This window comes from Nannospalax galili, unplaced genomic scaffold, assembly GCF_000622305.1.
Source record: "Nannospalax galili isolate Female #2095 unplaced genomic scaffold, S.galili_v1.0 scaffold305, whole genome shotgun sequence".
In the NCBI taxonomy this organism is placed as follows: domain Eukaryota; kingdom Metazoa; phylum Chordata; class Mammalia; order Rodentia; family Spalacidae; genus Nannospalax; species Nannospalax galili.
Window position 1 is genome coordinate 1,503,901 of NW_008356258.1, and position 14,170 is coordinate 1,518,070.

Here is a 14,170-nt window from a genome sequence, read left to right on the forward strand (position 1 = left end):
GTGAGTACTATTTTTCATCTATGGTAGATTAAGTAACAAGTTACTTAACTGGATGGGTTAAATGCCTCAAAAAAATGCTGAGGGTAGCGGTGCAGCTCAGTGATGAACAGTAGCACCTGTGAGACCTTGAGCTCAGTCCCCAGCAGTGTTAAGAAACCTTCACTAATCACTGTATCTTACCAGGCTCTACACATCACATATTTGTTGTCGTTAGGTCTAAATTGTGACCCGAGATACTGGATTATATTTCATTATTTACTGAACTAAAATCAGAGAAATGAGGTTTACATTAGGCTCCCTTTTTTGGGGGGGACAGGGGTCTCATATAACCCATGCTGGCCTTAAACTCTGCTATATAGCCAAGGATAACCTTGAACTCTTGATCCTCCTGAGTGCTGGGATTATAGAAGCCACGCCTGTTTATATTAAGTCTATTTATTTCATGAGTGAGTGAGTTCACTTCTAGTTCCCACAAGTCATCATGCCATGAAGAGGCAAGGCAGACTGCAGCCTCTACCAAAGTGATTAGGATGGCAGTGGCAAGTCTCTCAGAAGCTATTTATTCTAAAAATGGAGTAAACTGCTCCTATTTCATTCTTGTTAAAATACCTGTGTTAATAAAAAAACCTGAGGATGAGAAGATGTAATTAATAGTTTCATGAAATGTGTAGCCATGTATGATAGGAGAGCCATACAATATCAATTCCTTACATTGGGTCTGCTTCTAAGATGTTCATCAAGAGGAGTGATAATCTTCATCTGAGACGGGTGAACTCTGCCAGTTCCTTCTCCCTTTTGGCATTCCAAGTAATTATTTTCTGCCTGCTTCAGGATCACAAGTACATCCCCACGCTGTAAGGTACAATACCACTCTCTGAAGCAATTATTATTTAATAAAACATTATTACTTTTCCACATTTTAATCTTTGGAGCCTAAAGCATTTAATAATGTGTACTAGCAGGAACAGAGGGCAGCAATTTTTTTTTTGCATCAGTCAGTAAAGAAAGAGCTCTACTTTACCTTACAAGAAAGTTCTGCAGGGTTTTGGGAGACAATATCTTCACTGGCAATTCCATGAGGCACGGACATCTTAAATGTAAACCAATAACAGAATTATTCACAACAAAAAAGAAAAAACCCCCTCACCTGTTGCTGATCAGTTAGGAATATGACATGTGTGCCTAAAGTATGACATCTTCGGCAGTTAAATTCTCAAACAAGCTTCTCTGTGCCCTGGATCCAGTGGGGCCAGCCATTTCTCATGGGCATTAAAGCTATCAGGGATGGAGTTGAGCCCACAGGATCACAAGGGATGAATGTGGCCTCAGATTCCCTTTGAAGCTTTCTTTACAGTGCTTGACTCTCTTTGCCTTGTAGTCTCCCTGGTACCCAGTATCTGTCTCTTCTTGAACCCATTTCATTGCCTGACTCCAGTAACTTTTTGGTCTCTTAGCTGTGTGATCTTATAATGGTTTTTATACCTGGACTCCACCCTGTCCAAAGGCTTCTGTACCCTACCTTGGTAAATTCTGGCTGATGAGTACATGTCAGAAGTTCTACATAATATAGATACTCACTTAAAACACAGAGAAGGAGGCTACCTGGGTTTAGGTTACCCAAGAGCAAAGACATGTAAAACTAGGTTGAGTAGTATCACTTCTCCACATCTCCTCAGAGCCCAGGACTCCCAATGTATACAGATTCCTGGTACACATTTAATGGTAGTATAAGCCAAGGAGGAAAAAAAAGAAGGACTTAAGGATTTTTTTTTTTGTCTTTTTGAGACAGGGTCTCCCTGTAGCCCCAGTCAGCCTGGAACTCACTATGTAGACCAGGCTGGCCTCGAACTCACAGAGATCTGACTGCTTCCCAAACACCGGGATTAAAGGCGAGCGCCAGAACGCCTGGCCTAAGGATTTAAGGATTTGTTTGATAACGAGATGTATCACTCAGTATATACTATCATTTTGAACTTATTAATTTCTTTGAATTCCTTAAATGTTTTAACATTATACGGCTATGTTAAGAACCCTAAGTGAGAATCCCATGGAAATAGGCCAGTAGCCCATGGAAAACAGATGATGCAGAGACCTGAAAGTTCAGTGCCTTGCCACAATGGAAGGAAGATCATCCCACACCTACCACCCCCTCCAAGGCTCAGGGACTTTTGCAGGAGAGGATGGCAAAAAGAATGTAAGAGCCAGAGGAAGGGGTGAAGTGTTATCTGGAAATGTCTTCCAACACTATGCCGGCAAGCTACAGTCACACCTCCTTCCCATGCTCATCAAGGAGTCAAGGCTCCTACCCAATGAGTCGACTTTAGCTGCAAGTCGGGGAGGGGCTAACAATATACAAGCCAATACATAAGGCACCTCTCTTGCCATTTTGTGAGGCTGTTGGGAACTCACAGGATCTATATTTGAGTGTGGACTTTCCAGCAGAGCTGTAAAGGTGGCGGGGGGGGGGGGACACTCCTGTAAATAAACCACCACCGTATTCTCTGTTGGCAAGACTAGTTAGGATTTTCAAAAAGAAAAGGAAAGAAAAAAAAAGAACAGAGCTAACGGAAGTCTTCATTATTCTACCAAAGTTGACCCCATGTTGGCAAATCCTTTGGTCTTTGATTTCTTAATCCTATTTCCCCCCTTTAAACTTCATTGTGTATATATTTTTATGTGACCTCCTTTAAGTTATTTCTGGAAAAATGTGTTAAAAATTGCCTCTCGCCAGGCATAGTGGCACACGCCTTTAATCCCAACACTCGGGAGGCAGAGGCAGGCAGATTTGTGAGTTCAAGGCCAGCCTGGTCTACATAGTGAGTTCGAGGACAGCTGGGGCTATGGGGAGACTCTGTCTCAAAAAGCCCCCCCCCCAAAACCAAACCAAAACAAAACAAAAACCTCTCTTTGGAATAAAAACAAAAAACAAAAGCAAAACAAAAAAAGAATCCTAAATGAGGGGCTGGAGAGATGGTTCACTGCTTAGGAGCATTGGCTTCTCTTGCCCAGGTTCAGGGGGCAGTTAACAACCATGTGGAGTTACAGTTCCAGGAGATCTGACCCCCTTCTTCTGACCTCAGGGACACTGCACAACATAGGTGCACTGATATACATGTAGGCAATATACTCATATACATAAAATAAAAACAATAAAGTATTAAAGAATCCTAAGCTGGGTGTGGTGGTGCATGCCTTTAATCACAGCACTTGGGAACTTGGGAGGCAGACAGATCTCTGTGAATTCAAGGCCAGACTGGTCTATATAGCGAGTTCTGGGACAGCTACTGGGAGACCCTGTCTCAAAAAGACAAAAAAAAAAAAAAAAAAAAACAAACCAAAAAAACAAAAAAACCCTAAGCCTGGCTCCCCTTGGGTAAGTGATCTTGGCACAGGACAGTGAAAGCAAGCAGAGACCTCACAACTAGTAACACTGTGTTCAGGGTAAAATGGTCAGTAGTATGGTCTCAGTGCCAGCTGTTCAGCTGTTCTGTGTTCAAATCCTGATGTCACTGCTAGCTAGCTTAAATCTCTGTTTTATTTTCCTTAATTATACAATGAAAATAATAATAACAATGTATCTAATTTACAAGGTTTATATAAGGAATAAATACATACACACATATATATGGAATATATAAAATGTTCTTTGACGGTGCCTAGCTAATAATTTTCAATATATACCAATTACTGTTTTTAATTTATTTACCAAGAAGTCTATCCTACAGATCTGTCCCTTGGGTTTTGGTAATTAAAGTTTCATCAGTTTATATTTGATCTTAGTCAAAAGACTGAGAAACAAAGGGGCTCATGAATTTAAATGGTTATGCACATTATCTGTTTATCTGTCTATTCTCTCATCAAAGCTTGAAATAGATTAAAGTAGAAACCACTTTCTGGCTTGATGGACGTACAGAACAGACTAAAATTACCACTGCTGTGCTTGTTAAGAGCCGAACTGTCACACAGTTGTTTATAAAGTACAAACAGTCCTGTCCCCTTATCATTTTAATGGTTTCATCTTTTCTGGTTAACCATACCACACAGAAAGCATATCAACTCTGGTTTTCATCTGTAGGAAACTCAGGGAAAACTCATTTGATAAAAGAACATTTAAAGAGAACAAAATTAATACTTAACTATCTCAATTACCAATAAAAACTTTTAACTAGTACCTATTAAATGGACCATGATAATTAGGCTTACAAAATGGAAAAAAATGTAAGAAAATCAATGATCTTAATGAAAACTTAATTTCTACTTCATTTAAATCCTAGTCACAGTGGGCAAAGCATCTGTAAAGTACAAATTATACCAAGAGATAAACTATGGTATCTGCCCTACTGGATCAGGTTTCTCCGGGTTTCTGTTTGGCCAACGAGATAGTGAATTACAATCCTTGTTTACTGGTTTTCTCTGTCCTTGTATTTCTCCTAAAAATGACAGCCTGCCAAGACCTGGTTTGGTTATGGTCTGCTTCTCTAAGGCCCTTTCAATGTCAAGAGATATTCTCTATTTTACCACCTTTTCCTAAGGATTATAGATCTTACTTATCCTAGGATCAACCTCTTACCTACAAATATTTTTAAAATCCAGACTTACCATGTATTTCCTGTAGAGAGGGTGTCCTGGTTTGGGGCGAGGGGGTAGCACCGGATCTTGGTTTTTAAAGACTTGACTCTTAGCTTTTGAGAGCCCAGATGCCAAGTGACTTTTTTTTTTCTGAAGATCCATGTCAGAAGAGGATCGATTAAAAGGCAATTTTTTACTTGATGTTTTGGTTGCAGAAAATCTAGGGGGAGGCGGCCTCTCAGGGGCCCCCTTGGGAGGAGGCTTCCACACTGGAATGGCTTTTCCATGTACAGGTCTGAAAGGCAGTGTGAAGCCATGAGTCAGTGGTTTGAACTGAACTGGGCTCAGTTCCATCCTTTCTTACACACACACACACACACACACACACACACACACACACACACACACACACACGGAGCTTTTCTGCTAGTGGGATACAATTTACTGAAATCTGCAGGGTATGCTATTTTTGAGTAAATGACTGTTGCATTAAACATTGTATTATTAGAGGAAATGCCACAAGGTTCCTCTTATCTTGCACTAGAGATTCATAAGTTCACGACAAACAAGCATTTACTGTCAGGAGCTCTCTAAGGCCCCCACTGCTCTTAAAAACATTCTGACTATTTTAGGGATCTAAGTACTTTCCACCATAGTTGGAGACAAAAAGCTCACATATAAGAAGCTATCAGGTATATGTCTTTTGTGTGATTAGAAAAGGAACACTCAAATCCCCTAAATGTTCACATTACTTTAATTTAGATTAACCTAAAGAAACTTAGTTCCAAAATTGGGATGGAACAACTACTCTGAAAGCCTTCCCTTAATTGCTAAATTGTCATAAATTTCAACATGGCAAGGTCTTCTGAAAGCATTCCAGCCTTTTGTTCAGATAGCTCTAGAACTCCAGTGACAGGCCACCTCTGAGTTCACTGTGGAGGGGCTGAAAAGCAAGCTCACCTTTCCTAACTGGGAGGGTATTTGTGTGTAGATTTCAGAAGTGGAGTTATTTTAGGTTTGGAGAGTTGTCTTACTTGTTTGAAGAAAAATAAAAGAGACTCATGTTTGTGGCTCTATAAGTTTTCAGACTTTGTTAAAAGAAGAAAAGATCAGAGATTCCCATAACCTGCTGTCACAAGCAGGCTGTTGGCCTGGATAGATTTGTGAGTTTCTCTCTAAAACAAGATCTAAGGTTCAAAGCCCTGGGTATGGATGATATGAGAAAAATAATAAAAGAAAAAAGAACCAGACCTCTAAGAAAATAATTTTCCTTTAGCTTTTTCCATACTTTACCTACCTTGGTGGCAACCTGGGGGGTCCTTGTACCAAACCTCCTGATTCACCGGCATGGTCTGGTTCCTACAAGTATCACAGAATGCTTTTTAGTGAAGACTAACTTAAAACAGGAGCTTGCAGGAGGAACTTGGGACAACTATTTGGGTGAGTCTCTAAGTGGAAATGCTGCTGAGTTATAGAAAACAGTTGCAAAGAATGTCAAGTATTAAGCAGTATTAATTCATCACTCAGTTCTACCTGAAGAAGCCACATCCTGATACAAGTGAAAACACAGAGGAGGGAACCAGGGTACTCTGTGGAGGTTGGACAGTGGTACCACTGGCTCTGCTCACAGTAAGACATGAGGGACAACATGTAAATCATGAAAGGTCACACAGTGACACTCTAAGCCAGCACTGCAGGGAATTAAAAGAAATATACGGTATTTCTTCATTGCACTTGTACAAAACAAACAGTCCTGAGTTTAAACACAGGGAATGAAGTGATTATTTGTGTTACTTTAAACAGTCAGATCTTATTTCCTTCCTGGATAGTTCCAACATTAAGAGCGGCTTTTGAGCTAGAAGGAGTTGAGAACATGAAGAAGCTTAAGGAGTGTCCTGAAAGGAGGGCATGTGAGGAGAAACACAAGTGCAAGAAGAAGGGCACTTGTGCCACCCAGAAGCGGGCTGGATGGGCTGACTTGTAGGAGTGAAGGGGAGTAGGTCAGACAGAAGAGTCTACTTGGAAAGTGTTAGCCTAACAGACAAAAGAACTTGGGAGTTTGGCGATTAATTGGGAGAATTCTTTAGGGAAGGGACTCAGGCTGCGCTGTTTAAAGGTTTCCTGCGCTGTTTAAAGGTTTCCTATATGCCTCATAGGTCAAGGATCTCAAAGCCAATTTTTTTTTTTTTTCTTTTAGAAAAGTTCTAAATTCGTATCCAACTGAAACACTGAAAAATGGGGCTGGAGAGATGGCTCAACGATTAAGAGAATCGGCTGCTCTTGCAGACGACCTAAGTTCGGTTCCTGGCACCCATATGGCAGCTCACAATGGTCCTTTTAACTCCAGTTCCAGGGGATATGAAGCCCTCTTCTGGCCTCCTTGGGCACTGCACACACGTAAAATAAAAATAATAAAAAAAGAAAAATTGAAAAACTTTCCTACTAAGACCTGCTTTCTTACTTTTAAAGACACCAACATGAGACCCATAAAATAGTATTTCTCTAAGACTTCAAGGGGAAAATTTTCTAGCCCTTTAAAATTACACAGCATTAAACTTATTTATTTTTTATTTAATCAAGGGGCTTTAATTATAGCTTAAGAATCTTGGGGCAAATTCAAACTTCTTTTTAATCCCTATAACAAATAAGTTACAACTTCCTTCCATGATTTTTAGTGTATGCTATTTATAACATTCCTTAAATACCAAATGATTAATTGCTAATAACTATGATAATTTAAACATGTTTCAATTTTTTTTAAATCTCATTTTTAAAAACAAATTAAGCTTGCCCTTAAAACCTGGTTTCACTAATGAATTCACTTAATGAAGTGAAGCAAGTCACCAGCTCATAAACCCTGTAATATTCCAGAATATAACCCACGCATTATAAACATGCTGCTGCCTGTAATTCTTCCTGACCATATTGCCTCGATAAAATGCATGTCTTTCCTCGGCCATCTTTAAAATTAAAACAAACAATTACAGGAAAGGAGAACTTTTTATTGGTTTTTCTCTGAATTAGTTATGAAATGCCTTAATAATTAGGGGAAATTAAAAACAAGAATATTAATATATAACTTTGGCATGGGAAGGTATATATTACAGGATGTGCTATAATAAATACATAGCATATGATACTAATTTTGAGCCAAATATTAGCTGTAGTTTTTCTGGGTAGAGGTTTTGTCTTCTATTATTATTATTTATTATTATTATGATGATGATGATGATGATGATGATGTAACCCCAGTTGGCCTGGAACTCGATATGTAGACCAGGCTGGCCTTGCACTCACATAGACCTGCCTGCCTCTGACTCCTGAGTGCTGGGTTTAAAGGTGTGCACCACCACACCCGGCAAATTGCCCCAGTTTTTTATCAAATTTCAAGCTGTAATAAAAAAAGGCACATCCTGGAAGGCACTGCCATACATGACATCCTCCAAACACCGAGAAGAGTGTGCTGTATGTGTTGGTCAGTGTTTGCTCAAGTCTGGGTTGGTGCCCAGGTTCTGCCCACAGCCTTTGAAGATCATTGATCAGAGATTTCCTCTTATTCGAATAGTCCACACATGATGTGAAGCTTTTCTGCATCTTTTGCAGATTTTTCTAGTTCTGACATCCCTGAACTTTGCTGTTTATGTGTTCTGCTGAGCATCTGAGTCCCTGACAGAGTTTATTTTTCTGCTTGTATTGTCTCTATAGATGCAATTTTTTTTTTTTTTTTGGTTTTTTGAGACAGGTTCTCCCTGTAGCCCCAGCTGTCCTGGAACTCACTATGTAGTCCAGGCTGGCCTTGAACTCACAGAGATCCACCTGCCTCTGCCTCCTGAGTGCTGGGATTAAAGGCATGCACCGGCTATAGATGCAATTTTTAAAAAAAATTTATTATTTTTATTTTATGCGTATGCGTGTATTGCCTGCATGTATGTGGGTGCACCTATGTCATGCAATGCCTGTGAAGGTCAGAAGAGGCTGTCGGATCCCCTGGGACTGGAGTTACCGACAGTTGTTAGCTGCCATGTGGGTGCTGGGATTCGAACCCGGGTCTTCTGCAAGAACAACCAGTGTTCTTAACCATTGAGCCATCTCTCCATCCCCCTAGATGCAATTTTTCAATCATCTGCATTAGAAATCTACTTTAATTTTAGAATAATCACTGGCCCCCTCCCCTGACTGGTCTGGAATTTATGATCCTCCTGTCTCGGCCTCTTGGGGTACTGGGATTATAGGCATGCATCACCATGCCCAGAGATTCTTCAGGTTTTTGTATAATTTTAATTGAATTGTTTTCGTTTACTTATTTTTATTTCATGTGTTTGTTTTGCCTGCTTGTAAACGAACCATGTCATGCAATACCCAAAGAGGCCAGAAGAGGGTGCTGGATCCTCTGGAACTGGAGCATTAGCTGCTTTTGTGAGTGCTGGGAACCAAACGCTGATCCTCTGTAAGAGCAGCCAGTGCTCATAACTGCTGAGCCATCACTCCAGCGCCTATTTTTGTGTATTTTCAAAAGAGGCAGCTATTTCTCCTTTTCCCAAGACCACATATATGTGTGCTGAAATTGGTGGAATTACTGTGCAGCCTCTCCAGGTATTTTCTCTAGGAGTCAGTACTGCTTCTTATGTCCTGAGTCTAAAGTCAGCTCATCTTCAGCACATACAATTCTGTGCTGTATGCCTGATGTTGACAGGTACTACATAGCATCTCCTGGTTCTCTGCATAGCTGCTGGCTTCTTTAGGGGATGTTTTGAGTCTTGTGCTCTCTCGATGGGCAACAGGGTTCACTGTCTGTTCTGACAGAATGGCTCCAGTCACTCTGGATGGGACCGTAGAATCCATCATGTAAGTAAAGAATGTGAAGTTTGTCAAATGGAGCTTCGGGACCTGGGATGAAAAGCTTTCCAGCATTCATTCAAGAGAAACAGTAGAGGGTTTTTGTCCTGTGGCAGGCTTTTGTCAAAAGGGTCAAGTTGGCAAAGAGTATCTATCCTCCTGGGCTCTACTGGTCCCTTCTAGAGACCTTCATCTATAGCTTTAAGGCCTGAAAGACTTTCAGTAACTATAATTCTCAAAAGAACTATCTTAGGCATATTTTTGACCTCAGTCTCCAGAAATCCATACATATAACTTTAGGCAAACCACGCATTTGTGTTCTGCTCCCTCATCCCTTCTCCTTCAGACTCAGCGTGTCTCTTACGGTCTGCACGATGTGTGGACGGCTGATACCCTTTGTGAACAGCACAGGGCAGGATTTTCATGGTGTCCATGTAAGGCATGGTCATAACTGGTTTACTGTATTCTAATTTCCTTTTCTTGTTTTTTTCCCCTAAACATAGGCATTATTCTTGGACTGCTTAACACTACATGTACTAATCCTAGTATTTTGATGGAGCATTGTCATTCATAAAGCCCATCACTCATGGAACAATATGCACATGCTCATCACTTCTCTTCCTTTCAAGAGTAGAAGCCTCTAATCTTCCCAAGCACCTACCCCTCCACAGCAGCTTTGGACTACAGTACCAGGCGCACTGCCTTCTTCTTTGGGCCAGTTTTAATAAAAATTTATTATCAAGTACTTTGAAAATACAAATGATCACTAAATTTTAATTCGTTCTACAGAAAATCTCATTAACTTGGTATTGGCTAATTTAATTTAATGTCTTTTTCAAAGAAATGTCTCTTCACTAGATGATTAGATAGGTTTGGTTGCATGATAAGCACAGTTAATGCACGAAGTAAAACTATTATAAAAACTGAACTGAAAATTTGGTTTAAAGACTTTTGAGAATTGATTTCTCTTGAAACAAGTCATAAAGATCACCTACCAGGAGGAAATTTTTTAAAATGCACAATAGGACAGTATTGAGGCCAAAATTTAAAATATATACACAAAAGTTCTTTCTGGATATCATTTAACAACTGTAGAATAAAAGCATTATATTTTAATTAAATTTTTTTCCTTAAATTTCAGATAAAAACTTCTTAGACTACTTATCTAAAATGTTATTACTTAGGCATTTTAAATAGAAATTCACAATTTGACTAAATCTATTTCCACAAATATGAAATGTTTTTGAAAGTTTTAATAATTTATTATTATTATAGTATTGTTTAAAAGGCAATGTCATTATATTGGTATTGGACAAATTATTTTATAATGAAATACAATAAATGAACCCAGTCCGTCATAGGAACTTCTAAAATACTAGATTTAATATGAAGTAAGTACATGAAGCTTAATAATTGAGTTCCTTTTTTTTTTTTTTTTCCTTTTTGGTCTTTTTGAGACAGGGTCTCCCTGTAGCCCCAGCTGGCCTGGAACTTGCTACATAGTCCAGGCTGAGATAGACTCACAGAGATTCGCCTGCCTCTGCCTCCCAGGGGTAGGCTGGAGTGGTGGTGTACTTCATTAATCCCAGGACCTCAGAGGCAGAAACAGGTGGATCTTGTGAATTCCAGGTCAGTGAGACCCTGTCTCAAAAAAATAAAAACAAAAACAAAAACAGAAAATCTAACAAATGTTAAAATTATTTATATAGCAACTGAGCACTTAAGGTTAGCTTGTAGTTCTGTCTTCAGCCTAACACAACCTGTCCTGATCACTTACCAATTGTCTTGTTCTGTCAGCATTACTGAGTTTTCCAGACCGTGTACTGTAAGTATTTCCAATAGGTTTTTCAGTAGGAAGAGGCGGGGGGCTTTGTGGATCTTCTTGTAAACCTAGAGGGGAAAAGTCCAGTAAATCACTAGCACTGTCTAGTCTTAGTACTCTACAGATGAACTATCGTGATTCCTTAGGAAAATGGCTAATATAAAAGATCCGCACAAATGAGCGGTTCAGAGAATGAGAACGCACTCTCAGCAAACCTAAAAAACTGACAAATGAGTTAACATCGGTTACTTTTAATACATGTGATAACACTGGCATTTCTTGAGAATCAATGTGCCAAGCATTAACTTAAGCACTGTATACATTCTAATCACCACCATGCAGGCGCTGTCTAGACCACTAGTAGCTGGTAGCCACAATTAAATCTTTTGTTTGTTTGTTTGGTTTGTTTTCTGAGACAGGGTCTCTCTGTGTAAGTCTGGCTGGCCTACCACCTGCTGTGTAGACCAGACTGCCCTCAAACGCAGAGAGATTGGCTTGCTGGGCTTAAAGGCGTGTACCACCACACCTGGCAACAATTAAATCTTAATTAAAATAAAATTAAATAAAACAGAAATTTCAGTTCCTCATTTACACTACCCACATTTCCAGTACTCAGCTACCATCTGAGGAAAGAGGCTACCACACTGGCCAGCACAGAGAACATTTGCATCTCCACAGACAGTATTACCAGAGCATGCCATACTGAAAGCATCTTGCCTGTTTTAAAGATAAAGAAACTGAAATTAAGAAAATCATAACTGAGCCGGGTGTGGTGGCACATGCCTGTAGTCCCAGCACTCGGGAGGCAGAGGCAGGTGGATCTCTGTGAGTTCCAGGCCAGCTGGGGCTACAGGGAGACCCTGTCTCTAAAAGACCAAAAAGAAAAAAAAAAAAAGAAAATCATAAGTGAACTACTTAATTTCTTAATGTCAGTAACTCATTTTTTTGTTCTTAGTTTTAAAAAAATATTTTATTATTTTATGTGTATGAGTGTACTGACTGCATGTATGCAAGCGCACCCATGTCATGCAATGGCCGTGGGGTCAGAAGAGGGTGTTGAATTTCCCTAGAACTGGAGTTATAGACAGTTGTTAGTTACCATGTGAGTGCTGGGAATTGAACCTGTGTCCTCTGCAAGAGCAGCCAGTGCGCTTAACTGCTGAGCCCCATCTCCAGCCCCTACTTAAGTTCTTAATGTCAGTAATTGTTAGTTTGTTGTTATTGTTCTTAGTCTTGAGCCCGAAAGCCTGTGATTCTAATAAGACTTGCTGCTTCACAGGTGGAGTACTCAATCTTCCCGCATACAAAAAAACCCACAAAAACTTAAATGTTTTCTAATTAATTAATTTAGATCAATGAACGTAATTAACCTCAATAAAAAAACAGTATTTTTACATCCAAACCACATCCTTATCTCAGTAATAGTGTACTCTCAATTTATTTTAAAGGAAACAAAGATGACTACGTTTAATTAGCTAATTAAAACACCTGGTGAGGGGACGACTGCTGTGCACTGCAGGAGGCTGAAGTCACCTTTTACACTGTCTGGTGTAGCCACTGGAAGGACATGGAATTCTCATTCGTTCAGATGAACACTTGCCACCTCATCTCCCATGAAAAACCTCTAACAAGTTCCTGTTTTATCCACAGACAGGAAAACTTTCTCAAAGGGAGGAAAATACTCAGGCCAGCTACTGGGAAAAATGATTTAGACACTGGCAGGAGTTCTTCATGAGAGGTAGGGCTGCTCTGGGAATGAAGACACACAGAAGCTTCCTGCTCACCTCCCTCTGCTGAATGTTACTGATTCTAACAAGGAAACAATGACTCATGTTTCACTGCTTCAAGAAATATTTAAGAGTTATTGCAGTAATGTGAGGACTGAGGAGGACAGTTACTGGCAGGAAGGGACACAGGAGTATCTGGTGTGGGTATGGAGGGCTTTTGAGGGAGGAGAGTTCCAATTTCTAAAATATATTTTTATTTTTTAAAATTTTATGTATATGAGTATAGCCTGCATGCATTTAAGTGCACAGTGTTGTGCAGTGCCTGCAGAGGTCAGAACAGAGTGAATTCCCCTGGAACTAGAGTTAAGGATAGTTGTTAGGAAATCTATGTGGGTGCTGGGAATTGAACCTCGGTCCTCTGCAAAAGCAGCAGTGCTCCTAACCACTGAGCAATCTCTTCAGCCCCGAATTTTAATACAGTTTTAAAATTTAATACAGTTAGTGAAGTTATCACTGAGAACACGTGACATCTGAGCCAAGGCATGAAGGGCGGCTAAGAAGCAGATACGGGTACCCTGGGCAAGGCTATCTTAGAAGAAACGGGTTCAGTGGGAGCCATTTGTTAATTCCAGATTTTAAAAAAAATATTTTTCACTTACTTTTTCATGTGTATGAGTGTTTTGCCTGCATATATGTAAGAGCACCACACGAATTACAGTGCCTGAAGAAGTCAGAAGATGGTATTGGATCAAAATTTTAAAGGTGGCTATGTTACTAGCCCTCAATAACAATACTCAACAAGGAGTTACTAAAAAGTTTCTCTGCTTGACAACACTTCATTTGTTGTCCCAACTCTGCAGGGAGACTGAAGTGTGCTCTCTGTGACTACCAGACGATTCTCGGAAGCTTATATTCCGTTTCTTCCACATCTTACCCCATTTCTCCCTTCTCCCTTTTGCTGATTCTGCCTCATTTACTTTTGCTGTAATAAATCAGAGCCATGAATTCAACTATACATTGAGTCCTGTGAGAAGTCCTCATGATTCATCAAACTTGGAGGTGGTCTTGGGAACACTGACACAAGAGAGTAGATTTAAGTATAAAAGTTGTATTATGGGTCAAGGATAGCTTAGTGGTAACTGTGAGAGAGACACCAGATTCCACCCCAGCATCTAAAAAACAGAAAGTCATATTGCTGACTAACTGCACACATGAA

General features: G+C 39.9%; 1 protein-coding gene across 7 annotated transcripts in view; it reads right to left on the reverse strand.

Moving 5' to 3' along the window:
* Window positions 1-14,170, reverse strand: part of Sh3d19 (SH3 domain containing 19) — a 197,262-nt gene that overhangs the window by 21,455 nt on the left and 161,637 nt on the right. For 6 of the 7 annotated variants that reach the window (XM_029556737.1, XM_029556736.1, XM_029556739.1 and 3 more), the window contains 5 exons: window positions 11,183-11,295; window positions 5,867-5,928; window positions 4,600-4,864; window positions 1,022-1,090; window positions 712-852 (listed from right to left, as the gene is read on the reverse strand). In XM_029556737.1, coding sequence (XP_029412597.1) covers window positions 712-852; window positions 1,022-1,090; window positions 4,600-4,864; window positions 5,867-5,928; window positions 11,183-11,295 — 650 coding nt within the window. The remainder of the gene's footprint in view (window positions 1-711; window positions 853-1,021; window positions 1,091-4,599; window positions 4,865-5,866; window positions 5,929-11,182; window positions 11,296-14,170) is intronic. The other variant, XM_029556738.1, reaches the window with a different exon arrangement.